Source organism: Tympanuchus pallidicinctus, unplaced genomic scaffold, assembly GCF_026119805.1.
Source record: "Tympanuchus pallidicinctus isolate F22 unplaced genomic scaffold, pur_lepc_1.0 scaffold12, whole genome shotgun sequence".
NCBI classification, from domain to species: Eukaryota; Metazoa; Chordata; class Aves; order Galliformes; family Phasianidae; genus Tympanuchus; species Tympanuchus pallidicinctus.
Genome location: NW_026294637.1, coordinates 14,422,635 through 14,443,395, shown reverse-complemented (window position 1 = coordinate 14,443,395; position 20,761 = coordinate 14,422,635). Strand labels below are relative to the sequence as shown.

General features: G+C 33.9%; 1 protein-coding gene across 5 annotated transcripts in view; it reads right to left on the bottom strand.

The window, feature by feature from the left end:
- The window catches only part of ENTREP2 (endosomal transmembrane epsin interactor 2), a 118,561-nt gene that overhangs the window by 45,329 nt on the left and 52,471 nt on the right, over nucleotides 1-20,761 (bottom strand). For all 5 annotated transcript variants that reach the window (XR_008203856.1, XR_008203855.1, XM_052672298.1 and 2 more), the window contains exons 3-4: nucleotides 14,056-14,166; nucleotides 9,019-9,150 (exon numbers count right to left, since the gene is read on the bottom strand). Coding sequence is in view for 3 of the 5 variants with exons in the window: in XM_052672298.1 (XP_052528258.1) it covers nucleotides 9,019-9,150; nucleotides 14,056-14,166 (243 nt within the window). In the remaining 2 variants the exon portion in view is untranslated. The remainder of the gene's footprint in view (nucleotides 1-9,018; nucleotides 9,151-14,055; nucleotides 14,167-20,761) is intronic.

The window sequence follows — 20,761 nt, the reverse complement described above, 5'->3', positions numbered from 1 at the left end:
TTCAACAGTAATAGCAATAACTCTCTGTGGCCAAACATACTACCCAGAAAGACAGTGTTGATGCTTATGCAGATCCAAGTTGTAACATGATGACAATTAAGATTTCCTTCAGGAAATGTCTCTAAAAAGTCAGTAACCACAACAGAGACTAGCTTAATTCTCCACTGCACCTGCCCACAGACAGTTACAGGAGTAGGAAATCTGTATCTATCTGTAACTAATAGTGACAGTTGACTTCTGCAACATCTACACTGAGGGGAGAATACAATGCATGAGTGAGTATGGTGTGAAATAGGTTTCTTTGCTTTTCAATTTTGTAACAGTTAAACCAATTTTATTATCATCCAGAATTTTTCTAAGTATATTTGCTCCTTTCTACAGACATAATCTGATGTTTCTGCATGTTCATGTAATAATTAATGCTCTGACTGGTATAATGTACCATATGAAATTATTCTGTCGCAGTTTATGTATATGATTTCCTTGCCATGCCTTAGCTCCATAGTAAAGACACAATTCCCTTTAAGAATAGATGTAGCTGTCAGAAATGCCTGTAAGCAGACCTGGATCAGTTCAGATTAATACCCACAGGAGTTGAATGGCACTGTGAGCTCTTCATGGCCAGCTGTTTTTCTGAACTAGCTCCCCAGTAAATCTCAAAAGCTGAATTTAATACCGATTTCCAAAAAAATCTGCAGTGTTCTGTATTTGGAACACCTTAATAATTACCAAAATAATCACGCCATTAACTAAGTACCTGTTCATTGCTTTTTCCTTCCCTCTTAATAAACACTTTCTACTCACACTGTGGTTCTGCAAAGGATATTTGTGCATTCTCAATTTTTTTTTTTTTTTTTTTTTTTTTTTTTTTTTTTCATGTTATCATCCATATGTTTTAAGGAAAAAAACCAAGCTAATGTCTTCTAAGCTTCTGATAGTTTTACTGTTTTAATACTATTCCTATGCTACTGCAGCTCTATCTTTACTAGTGCAATTCAAATTATACATAGCTTATCTTCAGAATTTCATTATGCCAGTGATAGAACTCCGGACATCATCTGAAGTAAAATTCACTTTAGGAATTATAACTTAAAGAGACTCAGCTAGCCTATTTACCACCTACTAAGGTACTGAAGATTAATCTAGTAGATGTTCTTAAATATTTATCAACTATCTTTTTTAAAAGCTAAATTTGCACGTGCCTTCTCTTTCTTTGTAGCACTTTCTTCTATAAAATAAGTAAAGACTACCTGGTTAGAATCAAAAGTAAATTAACAACCCCATAGTAAAATACATCATTTTACTTCCATCTTCCATCCCAAAAAGAAACAAATCTTTCAAACCTTAGCTAGAGATAAACTTGACTATTCCTCCACTCTGAAAGCAGTTAGGTCTATTAATAGAGCCAATAGAAGTATTTCAGCCAAAAATGCCATTTTGACATTGCACATTTATTTAACTTCATTTAGAATTTTGGCAAGAAACAGAGTTGGAGCTCTCAGTCAGATCTATTATGTAGCAATATATCACAGAACTATTTATGTTTGGGAAGGCTGTATGGAAACAGAAGAGAGATTCCTCAGATCCTTGCTCTTGTTTTTATGCATTAGCACTGCTTATGCTGAAATACTTCCCTCCCTGGGTTTATGTCTACTTGCTAGACTGGAATGTGTTATGGAATGTGCTATTGTTGGTTTGTAGAAAATTTGATTTTTTCAAGCTGGTTGTAATAAAGGATTTACTCTGTTCCAAAATTTAACCATTATCAGCATTATTTTACTGACGCCATAACTACAAAATCTTCATGTGTTTCTATGCAGCTTAGATATAGGGAAAGTTTACACACATCAGAATCAATCATAAGTTAGTTTTTCTGGTGCTCTCAGGTACGCAAGCAGGCATTGCTGGCTATACAAATTGAAAGGTCTATTATATAGAACCCAATCACACTACAAGTAGAGCTCTCCAGCAAAGTGACAGCTTAATATTTTGCAGCACCATTCTTTTAGCATCCTTAACCATGGCCCTGTAAAAAGATCTCTGATTCCTTTTTTTCAAAGCTGTACTTTCTCTTCAACATTCAAAACATGTTTACTTTTCTTTAATGCAATTGCTTTTAGACCTTAGCTGACGAATGCAAGCTGCCTTAGCTTCGATTTTTGCAAGTATGATTTACAGACTACATTGCTTACTACATTTCCACACAAGAAAATATGAAAATAACAATGTTGCTATCTCATAAACCTCTGGAAACTCTTAAATTTACAGGAAATACACCAGAAGTCAAATTTAAAATACATTTTCTTTTATGTTCTACATAATAATATCTAGTAAATTCAATCCTATCTGTTGAAAAAAAAGCTAATGAACTGTGAGACATCCAAAAACAGGTACCCATCATATTTTCCCAAAAGGCTGCAAAAGGCCTGACCTCAAATTTTGTTTTTAGAGCATATTTTTTCATGTATTCACACTGAAAATAAACATAATTCATTGGAATCTTGTGTCAAGGCCTGTGTTTCATTTAGTACCAGCAGAGAAGGAGAGTTTTCTGTTTCCTCAGTGCAACATGTGAGTTAAGTTATCTCACGTTCTCTACTGGAAGGGAATGTGAAAAATCTATTTTCACATTGAAGCTGTTCAGTTCTAAGCAAAAAATTGAATCATCAGTGACTCACATCCGTAATTTATTTGTTAGGTATTACATGACTACTTAAAGGTATTTGGGGGCTTTTAAGAGAGATATTCACACCAGTCAGAATCAGATATCTTACATCTTTCATAGGCCTCTCGATACCCCCAGCTGTAGTCTCAAATATGTGAGGGATCTTAACCACTTTATGTCAGTGAGCTCAGATCACACAAAAAACAGTTAAGAAACTTCCATTCCTCAGAGGCTGTTGACCCTTTTCCCCTTCCCTTTAACCACATTAAGGCACATTAAGCCTTGAGATACTGTTACCATATGTTCACCCATTTCCTTATACCCTTTTCCATCACCAGTTTACAAGTGACTGCTGAGAAGACTAAACTGCAGGGATTTTTTATGATTAGTGAGTGACTGAAGGCAAGGGAAGATACACTTGCAGAAGTGATTGCCTCTCAAAATATTATCAATATGAAGATTACCAGTAGGTAATGATTAAACTAGAAAAATATGAAATAAAAACAAGTTACAGTCAGCGGGGCTACAAGTCATCTACTTCTTACTGCAGTCTAAGGAAGAGACAGCCTACAATTCCAAGTACACTGTCTTTCAGGTAAATGACTATAGAAAAACACCTAAATCTGAGACTGCGTAAAGCCTACGGAACACCTCTAAAAAGGAGTTACGTTACAACACCTGAGCATGTTTTAAAAACTGAACTTTGTGTCAGAATACTTTTGAATATATGGTAGTCCAAAAATATGATTTTATGATATACTCTAGTGTGAATATCGTAAGAGAAAGAATAGACAGTAAAAAAGACTGAAAAAGCAATTTGCTTTGACAACTCATCCTCTTTGTTTTCTTACTGCTGGACAATAGTGTGGTATCACAGCATTAAACTGGAACAGGGAAAAAATTGGTGACTGCTTTATAACTTTGATAGTTAAGTTGTAGAAATGATTATTTAACAAAGCAATCTAGAACAGAAGTTAACACACACAATTACCTGACAGAAGCAAAGAAAATCTCTTGCTTAAGACAGAATTCAAAATGAAAAAATGCAATAATTAAGTGAACTCCACATTAATAATGGGAAAGGTGGAGGAATGGAGTCCTTTATCATCAAAGAACACTCATGGAAAGTGTATTCCCCTTTCTGAAATTTTCTCCTTTAAAATGTTAATTTGTTCATCCTATCACAGTTAATACAAAGTAAAACTGGAACGCTACCAATTTGCTGCAATGGAGAAGTATTTTCACATCTTAGAAAGCAAAGCTATAGCTGAATTTCTCTCTACTAAATACTGGATGCCTTCCAAAAGACATATTAATCAATCACAGCTGCAAACAGGCTGCAGTACATGTAATAATACATGTATTCAACATTTAGAGCAAAACATCAAGGTAATTTTAGGCCTGGAAGGGAAATACCACATGACAGACAGCAACCCAAATACCAAATTGGTCAGTAAGGTAAATTCCCAAACAACTTTGCTACCATATATGACTCCAAACACAACAGCAAGAACAAACTCAATACTCAAAAGCAGTAAAATGAGTTAACTTTTTGGATGGGAGCATTCCACCTTAACAACATACACTTTATTCAACAAATGCATTATACGCCAGTTAATAAAAGAGAATGTTCCCTTGAAACTTTGGTATTCCAATTATCCAGCACAAACCATTGTTTCATAAAAACTTGCCATGAAGTCAAGTTAAGCCAAGCACACCAAAGGACTTTAGTGTAAGCACAATAAAATCACATGCTTCAGAATAATTATTTAGAATAACAACTTATCACCTTACTTAATCTGTCTCCTTCTAAGAAAACTGTTGAAGGGGCTCCGTAATTCTTTACATACCCACACAGAATACAGAATAGAAGCCAGGCAAATGAAAAAACACGAAACAAGAACCTCTGGATGGCTTCACAACAACTCAAATATAGTCTTTGCTAAATATTCAATCACTCCCTAGCCTCTTCTTATCATAGTGATGAACTGTACTTTCAATGACATGCATTGTTACCAAACGAGGAAATTTAACATTAAAAAATGCCAACATATCACACAGATGAAGCACTATTATTACTAAGTACTTGTTTTTTCTCAACTATTATGGAAAGTTATCAACCTGCGCTGCTTACAAAGAATTGAGATCATGCATTCAAAACTATTTTGCGGTAGAAGGTACCAAAATATAGATCAAGGCTTTTTGTCTCCTATTTTCTCTCTCCATGTTTATTTACAAGATTTAAGATAGTTTTATTTTTCGTAAACTGAGTTACTTATTCACATATAACCAAAAAATAAGTTACATAACACAAAGACAGTACTTCCTAAGAGTTCTAACCTGTACAACACTATTGAAGTAGCACGTTTCTATTGAACTTGACAAAACACTCTCATTTTGCTGGTTGAAAAGATTGTTTTCCTGAGGAAATAGGTTGGTATTTCTGGAGGCTCTTAAGTTCTGTGAACTTTTGAGAGTTTGGTCAATAACCAATAAAAGGAGTAAAATAAGCTTGCTGATGTGTAAAAAGGACACTCTGTAACCAGTAGCCCTGAACTCATGGATTTTAACTCTGATCAAGGCCTAAAGCCAGCTTCACTTTCTGTGAAGATTATTTTTTTTCTCCTTGATTGACTTCAATTCTGGTATTTCATTTTTAATACAATGTCAACCTGAAAATAGATACTGAGCAATAAAGCTTTTTCACCCATTAAACGAATCTCTCTCTGCCTCTCTTAGTTGTGAATTTGATGAAAACATCCCCCTTAAATCAAATCATAACTTCAGTTGCTCTAACTGGTTATGTCTGAAAAAGACCAGGAAAAATAGCAGCTCTAAGACTAGGAAGACAATTCAGAAAAGTTTCATATGCACATCAAATTGCATGTGGAGAAATGGCCCAGGCTTCATAAAATAGAATTATGGTATAAAGGTACAATTTAATGTACTATTTTACATAAGCCTAAAATATTTACTATATTTTCGAAGAAACAGTGCAATTACTTAATAAAAGTAAACTCTAACAGATCATCACTGCTTGGATGCATGCTTGAAATCCTTCATCAATTGAGGTATCTATGTTAAATGTAGTAGTAGTGATATATTATTAAGATAGTCTCGAAGTATTGAAGTTCCATAAATTAACTAGACAAGCACACAATAAATGGATTTCAGTCATTGAAAAAAAGCAGTGTCTCAGTTATGAGAGAAGTTCTTAATAGTATTCACTCATTTTTCTAAATAATTCTTCAAATAATTCCAGCATTTAAAAATCTTATCTTAAAAGTTATTTTTTTCCCACTGAGCTTCATCCAAATTCAAATTCAAATATTATAAAGTCTTTTAGAAAAGTAATTTTACTTTGTATTTGGTTGTAGAGGGAATGAGAGGAGCATCAAAGAAGATAAACCTGCTCTCCTAACTAAAAGACATTTAAGGAGACATCCTGTTATGAAAGTGAAACCATGTTGTTCTAAATGGAAAAAAAAAAAGACAAAAAAACAAAAAACATGGTTAAACTTGGTCATCAGAAAACACAGTCAAAATAAATTCTGCTCCAAAGGACACTAAAGGAAAGATCTGCATGGAAGATTGTAAGAAACCTGCTACAGAAATCCCTAATAAGGATGCTACTGAATGGAACCAGAACTGAAGAACACTATTATTTAATGTTGTACTTTAATTTCAGTAGCTCTGAAACAATTATTTGTGCTGAAAATACAGAAGGAAATAGCCTTTACTTCGCCTGTATAGTCACAAAATCACTCTACAAATGCACTTCAGTAAAATAGGAAGCAAATATTTCTATATATTCATAAGTTAGCATGCATCATTGCAAATATTCTGGACCACATAAGCTGTTAAAGTAATTTAAAAATCCCACTAAACAGATTCTAAACCAAAGCCATATAACATTATGCTCTTACATGCAAACATGTAAGAAAAAAAACAGGAAAAAAAAAAGAACAACCAACCAACCATATCTCATTCATATCTCATCCTGAAATAGATTCAGGACTATGCCTGAGGTACAATCAGCAGTGTAACCCAGAGATGACACCAGATTTACAATTATGTCCACGTGTGCTCGTTTATGTGTCTGCACACATGTATGTTTACAGGAGATTGAAGCTCCTGCAATTTTTTCTGCTTTTACATGAACAAAACTCAGCTTGCATAGACAGATCAGATGACAGAGAGTCAGTCAAGAAAGCCTCATTGGGAACAAGATCAGACAGTTGATACGTGTGCCATTGCTCTGTTTACACTGGAGCACCTGTAGTTACCACCATCAAAAAACCCAGGTTACACAGTGGAAAGATGAGATTTCCCCCCAGTCTGAATAAAGAAACGGAGAGTGGAACTTGAGTAACATCATTCACAAAGATCTATAACCTTAACTTCGATATTCTACATTTTCTCTCCCCTGATGCCCTAAACAATGAGCAGAAACGATCTTCTAGTAAAAAATGTGTTCTCCCAAAATCACATCGTACTTGTTAATTGAAATTAAAGTAAAGGTAAGCTTTTTCTCAGTCAGCTGTTTAAGGAACACGCTGTAATCGGTTTTTTTTCCTTTTGTTGCCTGACACTAGGCTCCTAGTCCTTACATTTGTCAGGAATAGAGAACTCTCAAAGCAAACAAATGCAGAATTAAAAATGAAAGATTTAAGAAACATTATTATCATCCTCTCTTAACTGAAAAAATCTGATAATTAACACTGCATGCAGTTTATACTCACAGGAACTCCTGATTTTAATTCAGTCCTCTGCTGATGCAAACAGAAATGTCACCAATTTCTCGGTGTTTTTTTTTTTTTTTTTTTAAACAAGAAATTACATTTTGTGCAGCTGTTCTTATTGCTGTATTTGTTAGAAACTTTCTCCTGATTTCCAGTAAACGAAGGTCACATGCACTTCATATGCTGACAATGTCCTCTAAGATTCAGTTATTTTCTTTCTATTGTTGCAGTTTACTTTACAGACATACATACAACAGTAATCATATATTCTCTCCATTTTTATAAGATAACTACTAAGATTTTTCTGTACAGATTCATGTTTTTTCCATCTACTAAACACTGAAGACTGCATTTCCTTCATATTAAAGAGAAAGTACCACTGCACTGAACAGAGTCCTGAATTCAGCATTCCAAGTCACAGTTAACATTATTGGTCAGATGTAATGTTAAGTATTTGCTTCTTTGTCACTTACAAGATTCCTGCTGCTCAACAGGCTTTTGGTCCCATTTTTTCCCCATATCATCCTCATTAAAACACGATGTACAATTTTTTTAGCCTTGGTGCAAAGCAGATTTTTAATTTCTATCTAATCCTTACCACTTAGTAGTCCTTTTTCTTGTCTATCTTTCTTAACATAGCTGAAGAATAATTGCTTATTACAGTTCCTTTTGCAAGACTTACACCTGTTTTGAACATTAAAATACTTCTTCAAATATAAACCTAATTTTGAGTTTCCAGGCCTCAATCTACAGCCTAATTCCTAAACTTCTTATTACATTGAGTTACACTACTTCATTCCATGCTATTCTAACTTTATTAAAATTTATGCTTAGAAATTGAGAGCCACAGATGCAGACTTAATTATGTCAATCATTAAACTAAACTTAAAATAAATCAACATCTGTAATTTAGGCTAGAGTTCTTTTCTCTTGATCAGTTCTTTCATAGATTACTGTTTTCCAAAACAATACAGAACTACTTCTTGCTACTTTGGTGACAATGAATGTATGTAATTACATCAGAATAAAATTGAATACAATATTACTATTACTTGCTCTCCATTCTTTACCTGGGTCATTTCAACACAAAACACTGTATGATTTAAGCTTCTAATAACATTGGACAGTAGTTTATAAGCGCACACAGTCACAAAAACACTTGCCATTCTCTGCCAAAGTAACATAACTTGAAATACATTTTACTAATACTTAGTATTTCCTTGCAGTCTATCACATCACTGAACAACACCAACCAGTACTTCCCATCCCAATTTGCTTGAGCAACAACCAGAAAAGTGTCTGTCTTTGTTTCTTCCAGTATTAGCTATAAGCAAGCATGGCCTCTGGTTTAGTGAAATCTACAAAAACAGTTACATATGCAAATCAAAGATATTGAATGTATAACACAAAACGTGAAACAGAAAATATTAAGTATTAAATTCCACTGGATTAAGGTTTTTTGTTCTTTTTTTTTTTCTCCTTGTTTTCAGGAGTAAGTATACAAACATTGATAATACCACCAGCTACTTCTCCTTTCATCACACACTTTTATCTTACAACAAACTTACTACTTAAAATTGAAATTAACTGCTAACCCTTCTCATAACGCACCTTTAGGGTCAACCTCACAACATTACATTCCTGCAGAGGGTTCAGTTTCAGCATTTCTCCAAGGTTACTGCAACCTGACGTTTGATGCTGCATTTCACAGCAAACACAGACACCATCACTGTCAAATTTAATCTGAGGAGGGAAAAAAAAAGTAAGAGAAAATGCCAGTAAATAGAAGAACACTTTCCAACAACTTTATTTACACTTATTGTGACAGCAATGAACCAATCGTAAAATGTAAACCTTTATTTCATTGTTTATAATTCCCCTACAGCAGAATGTCAATCATTAGCTAACAAAAGCTATAAAAACAGGTGAAACACACAAGAAGTAGACAATACTAAAGAACAGTGACTGCTGAAAATGTTTGCTTTGCAGAGGCAGATGAAACCACAGTTCAGCTCAAATGAATATGCATGAAATCATATGCAATGGAGAAAGATTAAGAAAAAAGAAGAGAGTCATGGTCACAAATGTCACGTGTACTTACACATATGTACAAAAACAATTACAATACAAACTAAGACATACTTCAGAAGAGAGAACAAAGCATTAAGAAAATGTGGAGAAAATAAGAATTAACATAACTCCATACTTTCACTTCGGAAAATATTTGTACACTGTTTTCCTGAATTTGGTTTGTTTTGAAGACATTAAATATTCATTAAGCATTAGACTCTCATTAGATTCCTGTGCGTGATTATAAAATAAATCTTGCTCAATGAAGAAAACTGTTATAATGATTTTGGATTCCATATTTGAGAGGGAGAAAGGATTGCATCATCTTTCTTCCTCCTTCAAAAAAAATTTTAGGCCAAAATTTAACTCCAGAAAGATTTTTAACTAGTCTGCTGCCATGAATTACCATTGCACTTATTTTCTCAATTTGATGTTTCTATGATTTCCTCATTCCCATTTTTACAGGTTATTTAAAGGACTGATAAATACCTCCTACCTCTCCAGGTCACTTGTTACAATTCCATCTGAATTGTTAAGACTGAATAGTTCGTACTGAGAAAAAGAATTCATATCACACAGGAGTTGCTTGACCTACAAGTTTTAAGATGCCGGATCCCAGGTTTCTATAGTCCAATAACCAGTACTAAGAATGACACCCACAGGAAATTTACACAGCTCTCCATGCGAAGAATAATAGATTCAAGGTACTATTCAGTCATCTTGAATCACTGCTGTATTCCTCTAAGTAAAGATGGAAGCAAAATAGTTGGCTGCTAAGAAATCTAAACTACCATGTTACTTATTCCTCTACAAGGGAAATGTATTTCAAATTTTCCAGACACTAATCCAGCATCCCTAATGAAAATGTGCATTTACTATTTTTAACTCAAATGACTTTCTACAGCGTTGTCAATTTCCTGAACAAAGAAATTGAAACGATATAAGCCTTCCTTGCAGAAGTACCTCATACAGCCATATGTGTAGAATCACCTCAACAGAAGTTTTCCTTACTGTATAAGACCTTGAAGAATATTAAAATTGTTAGTATATTTAAGTATGTAATGATTAAGACCATATGATTAATGATTAAGATAATGCGTGTGTGTGTGTATATATATATATATATATAATCATTCCTGTCATCTTATTTAGTACTCTGTTTTCATGCTGGCAACAAGAACAGCAATTGAAAGAATAGAGTCCATTAAAAATCTATAAAATTTTCCAGATGAGATGCAGATAACTTTTATGCTTTCCATACACAGTGTTGAAGTTGTACTCAAAGAATAACATCTGTCTCAGTGGATTCCAATTCCTGAGAATCTAGATTGCTCTCTAGTCTGTGTAATTGCTAAAAAAGATTTATTTATTTATTTTAATCTGAGCATTAGAATTAGGCCATTTCTCACATGCTACATGGCAGCACTGGAAATACTTCACTATACCAATTCGCACAGACTGATGATACCCTCTTTCATAGTTTGCACACCTTCAAGAAGTTGTGCTGTTTATTTCTAACTAGCATACAGTTCATGAAGCTGCTTTAAAAGTTTTGGAGTCTTTTTCAGATTTTACACTTGTCAACTTTTAATACTCTATTTAAAAAGCAAAAGATCCAAGTAAAACCCAACTATGGCTTATAATCAAACAACCTCATCTTCTCCAGTCAACAGAAAATACAACATGAAATGCCATTGGGGAGGTCTTGCTCTTGAACTCCTGTAGGAATGTTAGAAATGGTGTAAACTGTTAGATAGATAAATGCACAGAGGAAATTTAAAACCTGAACTTTCAATTTAGAGTTACATCAAAGACAGCAGTCAGAATGCTACAGCACACATGCTATATCAGCACCAGGCAGATCAATACACTCTTCAGCTGCACAAAAGTTATAACTTTGTGTGAAGTTTTGAACTTCAGACAAAGCTACCTACTAGAATGATTATTCCTGTGATCCATGGTGACACTGTTCAAGGAAAAATAGTCACTGACTCAAGGTGAGACACTTGATATTTCTAAAAAGAAAATACCAATGCCAGGTCTACTTCTATCTCACATAATGAACTGGTGTCTCATAAGAAGAGGCTGAAAACAGAAGTAGTTCCTTGGTTATAATCCAACATTTATGAAAGATTCTTGATACATTCTGAATTATGTTCCATAACTTCCTACTTCCAGATCTCTTGAGGTCTCCTTCCAATTCCTGCAAATCTGTGATTCTGTAACTCTCTCTTTAATTCAAATCTTAAACATTGTTGGAATTGTTTACATGAAAGTTTTTGCAAAACATAAGGATGTTCTAGAATATATAGCATATTCAGAAAACATTAAGATCAGAATGAAACCAAATTCCTTTTCAATATCAAACACATATTTTTGAAGAGCTTTCAACAGTTTGCCCTACTATACACTTTTTCCTTTAAATATGTCTGTGAATTGACAAACCAACTCTTTTTTTAAAGGGAAGCAGTAAAGAAGGCTGAATATGTCATCACTTTTGCACATTCAGCAGTATAGCAGCTGATTCCATACAAAGGTTTGGATGGACCCCTTAAGACATTATTACATTATTTATAATATCCACTCACAATTTTTTTAGTTAATACTATAGTCATTAAATGTCAAAAACACTGAGTAGTTAAGAGCATTTCTAATCTGAAATCATATATATTAAAGAGTAGAGAAATTCTACAGCTTTTTTTTTGGTCAACAAATCAAAGAACAGTCCACTGAGCAAGAAAAACATAAGTAATTCCATCTACTTTCCAACATTTATGTTCTTTTCCTTAGGACTTTGCTGCTATTCCCATACGTAAGATGTGACCACCAATGCCATGTATCAAACATTCTGTCCAGAAACAAATTCAATATACCCCTTACAGTGAACTGCCATAAACAAAATTGTTTGACTCTGCAGGTTAAAATGCAGTTCTTTTGAGAAGCTGCTTATTCTTCTACGCAAAAACACAGCCCTTTCATTATGTCCTCATGGGAAGTTGTAGTACAAATGCACTCCCTAAAAGTAATTAAAACCAGCCTTAGTATCAAAGCGGAGATGTCAAAAGAAAACAGTAAGACTCACTTTAAAGAGCTCCCAACAAAAGATACCTATGTTACTTAGTTTCAAAAAACACAATTCCAGAGTGCGGTACGCATCCTGTAACACCTCCAGGTACCATGAGTTGACCATTCTAGCTCTGCAGCACAATTCCAAATTCCCATAGCAATGAGAAACAAGAATTCCCATCAAGTTCCCCAAATAAAATAAATACACACACACACACACATATATATATATATGGGGAAAATCCTCTCTGCCTCTCTCTGGGTTGCTGCTGGTTTTCCACACACTCAGACACCTGGCTCCATCCATTTGGTTTTGTAAAGCCTGAACCCTAACCAGAGCTGGAAATCACATACACTGTAGAAAGTGTAGCTCATTTATGGAGTTGCAGACACACTTTTTTGAAAACAACACATGGGTGATAAGAACACAGAATAAAGGCTTAAAAGCTGACTAAAGAAGTTACACCCAATGGCAAATTACACCCAAACGTTCTCCCATTCTGCATTTTTCAGGTCTATTTCAAAAATATTTGTTGAGATTTTCTTATTTTAATTTTGTTTTATTATATACTCGCATTCAAATAGATGCTTGAAGGGATTTACTGGGCAAAAAACAGAAGAAGAAAACAGTGCCTGAATAGAAGAGATAAAGAAGCATCTTGTAGATTCACCTGCTAACATCAGAGATGAAAATTACTTTTCTCTTTATAATTCCAGTCAACATTTTGGTGTGTGCCCAAAGGATAAGGCCAATACAAGCATAACCCTAATATTTAATCAATATTGTGCATACTCATGTAATTTAGATAATTTGATTGGTTTTCAGTCAGATTACATTAAAAAGAACACTGATGTGTGTCCACAAACATTCTCTAGCTCATTCATCATTCTTACAATCTAATGTCATTTGTCTTCCAAATTCTTACGAAAAATGATCATTATTTTGATATTTACTTTAAATTAGAGATTTCAGGCAGGCCATGTGTGTTTTCTCATGAGATAAAAACACTGTGTTTAGGTATATTGCACCTTTTAACAATTCAAAGCATGTTATTATGGCAACTTTTAAATATTATTCTGTATTTTATTTAACATACATTTGCTTTGGAAATTATAAAGTTACTACTTCACGTAGATAAAAAAATGTACACATACTAAAACATCACTATCAATATGTCTAGGCAATATATTAGCTATAGAAGGAGACACTGGATGAAACTGTGATACTTATAACATTAAATGGCAACCATTGCATTGGTTTGAAGGGGTCTGTATTTCACTTATTCTGCCTACAACAGAAGAAAGTCTTTTAAGATGGGAGAATATTCCAACTATGCTAGCTCTTAAATTCTCAAATTTTTCTCAGTGTGACCTGTCACATAGTAAAGGCTAACAGCAGCTCTACAGAACACGTACTGTTTGAAAATTAAAGCAACGTGTGTACAAAATGCAAACAAATGGAAAATAATATATATTGTCCTTTTTAGAACAAGTTTGTTTTTCATTACTCACCAACTGACATCCTTCCAGGGACTTTACTAGCTGAGCATTCTGACAAGAAAGAATGGAACCAGCTAAATTCAGCATTACACACACTGCAGAGAGCAGCATGAAAAAGGTTATCTGGAAAACAAAAAACAAAAACAAGCACACTATTGATTATTCACTGCAGGAGGCAAACAGGAGAAAATAATCATGTAGATGTTCAAGAACTTCCTTCCTACCATGCAATTAGATGGATGTTAAACGGACTTTATACATTTTTAAGGACAACGTAGAATATTCATCAATCTTAAACTGAATCTCACATAATAAACAGCAAAAGTGAAACCAGACTTGCCTATCACTTACTTTTGTCCAGGCATTTCAAAATTCCCCATTTGTCTTCCATATTGGTAAAATATTCTGAAAATTTATGGTTTTATTAATCAACATCATTTACAAGAAGTATTTTTATAATCAAAAGCAGTCTTTAAACAATTCAGACTCCTTTCTGATGAGGACATAAGCATCTTAAAGAGGAAAAGTATTGATGAACAGCATGCATAATGAATTTGTGTAAGTTAGAAAAGGAAAATGAATAAGATTTCTGATAAATAATTTACTTGATTTTTAAACAGCTACAATTTAAACAACACAATATCAGCTACTCACCGTATTAATGACTCCTTCACCCTCTTTTCAAAATATGTGAAAACAGTCATTTACTTGATTACACCAGCTAAACTATCATTTTACAGCTGTAAACATAAAAAATGCTGGGCCAGTATAAGCAGACAAATTTCAGTATGTGGAGAATTCAACGTGTAGGGAAATTGAAAGGTACAAGCAGGAAGAGAACAAAAACACGTACTCAATGCTCTCTGGAGATAAATATCGGCTATGCTGTATCTCCTAGAAATATTCCATTAATATCTAGGCTCTTTCTTTTTGTTTTCTGAATAATTCAGCCTATTTATTCAAATATGTAGGGAACTTCTTCCAGCCCTTTTACTGCAAACTGCTTTGAACAGTTCTATGGATCTTCAGAGAAAACTCCCTGTTTATATTATTATTTTTTACATTACCAGTATTTCAAATGCTAGCCTCGTATTACAAACTGTTCTGAAAAAGAAATTCCACATTTCTGGTCACATTATATTCCTCTTATGAACTACACACAGGTTCCTAAGAATTCATATCTTCAGAGAAATGCAGTGGACATCAAAACTTGTTTGGAAAGGAGGGGGGAGAGGTGGGGTGAGGAGCCATCAGTCACCTTTGCTCTCAGTAGATTTCAGATGAAGTTCTTACATTTCACCCATCTCCAAAGTAATAAAAAGTTGAATATCCTGTAACTTTATACTGACTGACTTGAACAGGTTTGTAAGTGAAGAAGACATGGTGTGAGGCTAAGCATTACATTCTTTACCTTTCCAGCCACAATATATAAAGCCAAATGTGATGAAATGGTTCAGCTGAAAAGTGCATCTGTACCTCAGTAAGTCTGCAGATGAAACCACACTGGGAAGAAGTATTTATAGTGGCGCAAAACAGACCTAATCATGCTTTCCTAACATGCTACTATTTAATTTGGGCTTCACTGATAAGGAAATTACTATTGCAATGCTTATGTTTGTCCTATTTGCTTCTATATTGCTAATGCAGCAGCTTTGCAAATACAGAAAAATGGAGAGAGAATTTGTAAGATAACTCTTCCAGATTCATTATGCTTTCCTTCATAATCCATTTATTTCTGGAAGGATCATGGTATTTCTAAATATTCATTCTTGAACATCAGGTTACTAACGAAGGAACCCAAAATGGATCATGCAGTGTATCTGCATAAATATAGGCTTTTTTTTAGCAAGTGGTTGTCGATGAACATACTGCTTAAGTATAAGATGAAGATAACAAAGATGCCCACATTTAACTAAAAACAAATCAATGTATAAATTAAACTCAATTTACCAAAAAATTGTCGTAACATTCTGTCTTTCAAATAAGTGAAAAAATAGATAGTGAACACAGTGACATGCTGTTTATGCTTCACTGTGGCATAGAGCGTTCAGAGTATTCAGTTCATTTAAAAAATGTGAGAAATATCTTACAGCATCACACAGAACACGTTTGATTGACTTTTGTAACATTTTAAAAGGAAAAGACACAGGACAGAGTTCTAACACATCAACAGTAAAACCAATATTTGATCAAACTAAAACCCATTTAAGAAGCTGCCTCTGTCAGCAAAACATAGATTCATAATAAATAATATACTCCTTGAGTGAGAAGATAACACATTTTAGTTCTCTTTTCAAACCCCCTAATCTATATCTCTCTTCACAAACTGAAGTCCACACAAAGATGTCATCTTTAACAGCCTAGATATGAAGGGTCAAGTCAGTCTGCTCTTCCTCGCTCCCTTGCATTTTGTTTCTTTTTTCTTCCCCTCAATCTGCCAGACTTCTATGTGATTCTAGAGAACACATCCATTAAATTATAATAAATATATGCATTTGGCATATACTTCATTGGTAAACGACTACAATTACTAGATAGGATGAGCCCAAACAGAAGAAATAAGATTTAACTAACACAGGTACTCTGATAAGCCTTAATTATCTTTGCATTATCAACCTGATGAAAAATATTTTGCAAAATACCATGGGGGGCTGTAACACAGGCATTAACTCAAGAATGCAATTAAAAATTCGGCGTGGAATTATCTCATTTAATAATTCCAATAACTGGCTTTAATTAAATTATACATTTCTTAAAACAGCTTCAAATAAAAATATACCCAGTGTACCAAGAATGGGTTTCAAACATTGCAGACCCAACATGTACACTTAATTAAATATCACAGTGCACTCATTTGCACAGAATGCAAAATGTGAGTTCCCCACTCTGCCTTTTCAAGGGACAGCTTATGAAGCATTAAGACCGTAATACCTTCCATGTTGAAAGAAAAATATATTTTAACCCTAACACTAATGGGTCATGTTAATTTTCCAGTCCTATCTTCAAAATAAACAAATTGCAAACAAATCTCAATTTCCAAATAAATAGTAACAAAAACCATTAGGATTAAGAGAGCTCAACTATAGTGAAAATGTTCAAAAATAGAGCATACTTAGCACTTATTTTTTTCTATTCCGATACCTCCTATTCCTTTTTCATGTTTCTAATAGGAAACCACTTTTGATAACAGATTAAAAAGTATATAGTTATTTTGAATATTTATTCACTTGAGTATTCTAAAAAATGGGTAGAGAACTTCCCATCCACACAGCAGTAGAGTTGTCTGCAATGCTCTCATCTTTCTTAATAGACAAGTCCAAGAACGTACATTAATTTCAAAATGCAAGTAGCTACATACACATTATTTTACAACCCGCACATGCCATTAAAACTACATTTATCACTGAGAGCATTCTGCCTTATGTTTTCTGTTCGCTTTGCTCTGAACATTAAACTAGGAAAAACTAATATGAAAGACAGCTGTAATTCCCCAAACAATTACTTGACACTAATACACAACTTAAATCAGCATCAAAATGGCTGTCAATCACACTGCAAGAAAACAAACTTTGAACATTACATTATGCTTCAGAACAGCATTCAACACTCAGAGCACTCTTCTTCAATGATACTATAAATATAAGTAGCATGTTACATTTCTTATATTTTGTATAATGATTAATAAGTATTTGTCATTAGATGAGATGGAAAAGAATATATGACATTTGAAGAAATGTATTACATGCTTTAAGCTTATTTAATCATGATACAACCTCATAAACAATGATACAACTCTGATTCAGGACAGATCTCTGAAGACTTTACTGACTAGTGAAATATAGACAAGAAAATGGTTAAATCAGCTTCCTTACAATGGGTTCCACGATTGAAGTCTGTGACGTCTCAAGAAACACTTTGTTTCTTCTAGAATTTGCCATTTTTGTGCAAAGAAAAGTTACAAACTACTATTTCTTAATGACCTTTTCAAGGCCTGCAATGTCATCTGTAAAATGGGAGCTGTCTTAATTAAAACAGAGTCATCATTCCTATCACCCTTCTCTTAGCTTTTCAATGAGGTAATTGGAATTGCACTCAGCATTCAATATGTGGATTTAAACTGTGACACATATAACAAGATATTATGACTTGTTCTGTATTTCTTTTCTAAGAACCCTAGCATTTTTTATGTATTACTGGAAGGCAAATACTGAACTTGGTAGTTTTGGAAAACTACTCACAAACTCTACCTGACTGTAAATTCATACCTCGCCTTATTTCAGACTATTTTTCCTTAGTTGTAATCCTTAGTCATAATCCTAATAATGAGTATAATGCATTATTATGTTACCTTGATTAACTGATAATAGTCTTTATTTGTACTCTCTTCAAATGGTCCCTCTGTAAGCTTTGCAGAAACAAAAAAATGTATCAACATGTAATTCTACGAATACAAATCACTTCCCATTAAATCAAGTTGTAGTTGTTTCACTTTATTATTAATATTACAATTATTTATTTTATCTTAATAAACTAATTCTATTTAAAAACAAAATCCAAAGACTGAAGACTGTGATGGGCACTGTTTCTTTTGTTTGGCATGGTGCAACGTGCATTACCTGCATGGAGCCTGAAGGGAGGCACAATGAGCATCCTCTCAGTGAGGAGCTCCAGGCTTGCTCAGGGCAGGGAGGATTCCTGAGACCCGAAGATGTGGGCAGGAGGTTCTCAGCACAGAGCAGAGCTCAGGGAGCAGGCAGCAGTAGCCAGAGTGGACAGAACCACACCAGTGACACGAGAGTGGAAATGGAGTGACGTGCTTTCACTTGGGAAATAACTGAGGCAAGCAAACTAGCAAGGACTCACCATAAAACTACCTGGATTCCAAGAAGAATCGGATTAAAACCCTTCAATAATTTCTACCCTGTCTTATGTAGTTCCATTATAAAAAGGTAACTATCAAAATTCATATTCTAAAAAAATCTGGCTTTAAAGCATATGGTTTTTTTTCCTACCCAATTCACAATAAAAGAACGCCCAAACAGACCTGAGTCGAAACTGTGACCAACATGAGATCCTACCATGAGCCAAACTAAAGTGCCTATTGAGCCAAGTATGAAGAAACTTAATAAAGTAATAACAGTGAGAAGCTAAAACTAGGCAGGTTCAGATCCTAGTTTTTTTCTAAGATTTATTAGAGTTATTGAAATATTGTATCTATTAGCATGGTGGAATGTTCATCACAAAGGCAACAGAAAATTACATTTTTTGAATTATTTTGGTCTGTTTGCCATGATTCCAGAAGTAGTTTTGGTGCTCACGGTTGAGGCTCTTTGGGCTCAGTCATATTACACGATCCTACAGATCCCTTCTGACCTTATTTATTCAGCTATGAAGTGCACAACACAAAAATATCAGAAGAAAAAGCTAAAGGTTGATTTAATTACAATTTATGTAATTAAATATATAACCCACAGATCATTCTAAAGTGAACCCAATTATAAAACTTACTGCACAGGAAAGGTAATCACAGTAACACTGTCGTCTAATGGTTTCCAAGTGCACAAGAAGGAAAATTTAACTTCCTGTTATTTCCTTCATAATAAAGACTCTTTTATTTCATGATTTGATATATCGTTTTCAAAATTATTTCTCAACATTTGCCAAGAGGTGACTGATAATGAAAAAGCATTGGCATTTCAAATCTGTTTAACTGAGCATTCCATGTCCTTTGCCCAAATTAAAATAAAGGTCTTAACAACAATATTCTCTATCAGTCTCTAGTAATGATCTGTATTAAACAGGCAGGAATATTCTCTGCTCTGCAACATAGCATGTTAAAGATTTAATGCTTCTAACTCAAGAAACACAAATTATGTTGTTTTATCCTGAAGTATATATAACCATTACATTCCAAACAGTACTAAATTGAATTAAATTGCCCACAGATACGATTCCTTTTGACTAGGTCTAATGAGGCTATCTGACTTCAGAGAAAGCTGAAATCTTGTTATAATTATTAAATTACACTCAACTGTTTAAATTTTCAAAAGTAAATACTTCAGGTAAAGACTTCCAAAATTAAAATTTGGAATGCACAATTTTACCTGACCCTGATAAAGGCCCTACTGACTTGTTTCCATCTGCACAAACTTTTAGTTCAACTAATTTATTAATTGTTGCTGGACAGTATTTTCATTGTTTTTTGTTTCTGTGAAAAAATTAATATATGCTACTAATAAAAAAATATGTTATTTGAGTTTATAACAAATGCTATTGTCATTAATTTCTAAGAAGATATGGCTTCCACTACTGAGGCTTTGGCCAAGAGTCAGTACAGCTCATTTTCAAACTAATCATCAGAAAGCTGCCACCAAGAGCATGGTGCATGAATAGAACAAGGTACTGTGTAGTTCCAGCAGGATTTGCAAGATGAAAAACAAAATGTACTTAAGAATCAGAACAAGTAGTTCAGTTTCCTCCTGTGGCATTCTTTAATAATATATAACAATAAAGGAAGGATCCAATAGCTGTTTCTAAAGCTTCTGACAAACTCCAGAGTCAAAAACTTGACCTTGTCTCTGCATACACAGGGACAGATAAAGGGAAATACCTGATAGTATCAAAACTAATCTCCTCTGATATCTTATAATGAGAGTCTACCATTCAATATCCCAAAGAAATTCTCTATCAGTAAAGGCAATTTAGATAGGTAGATATT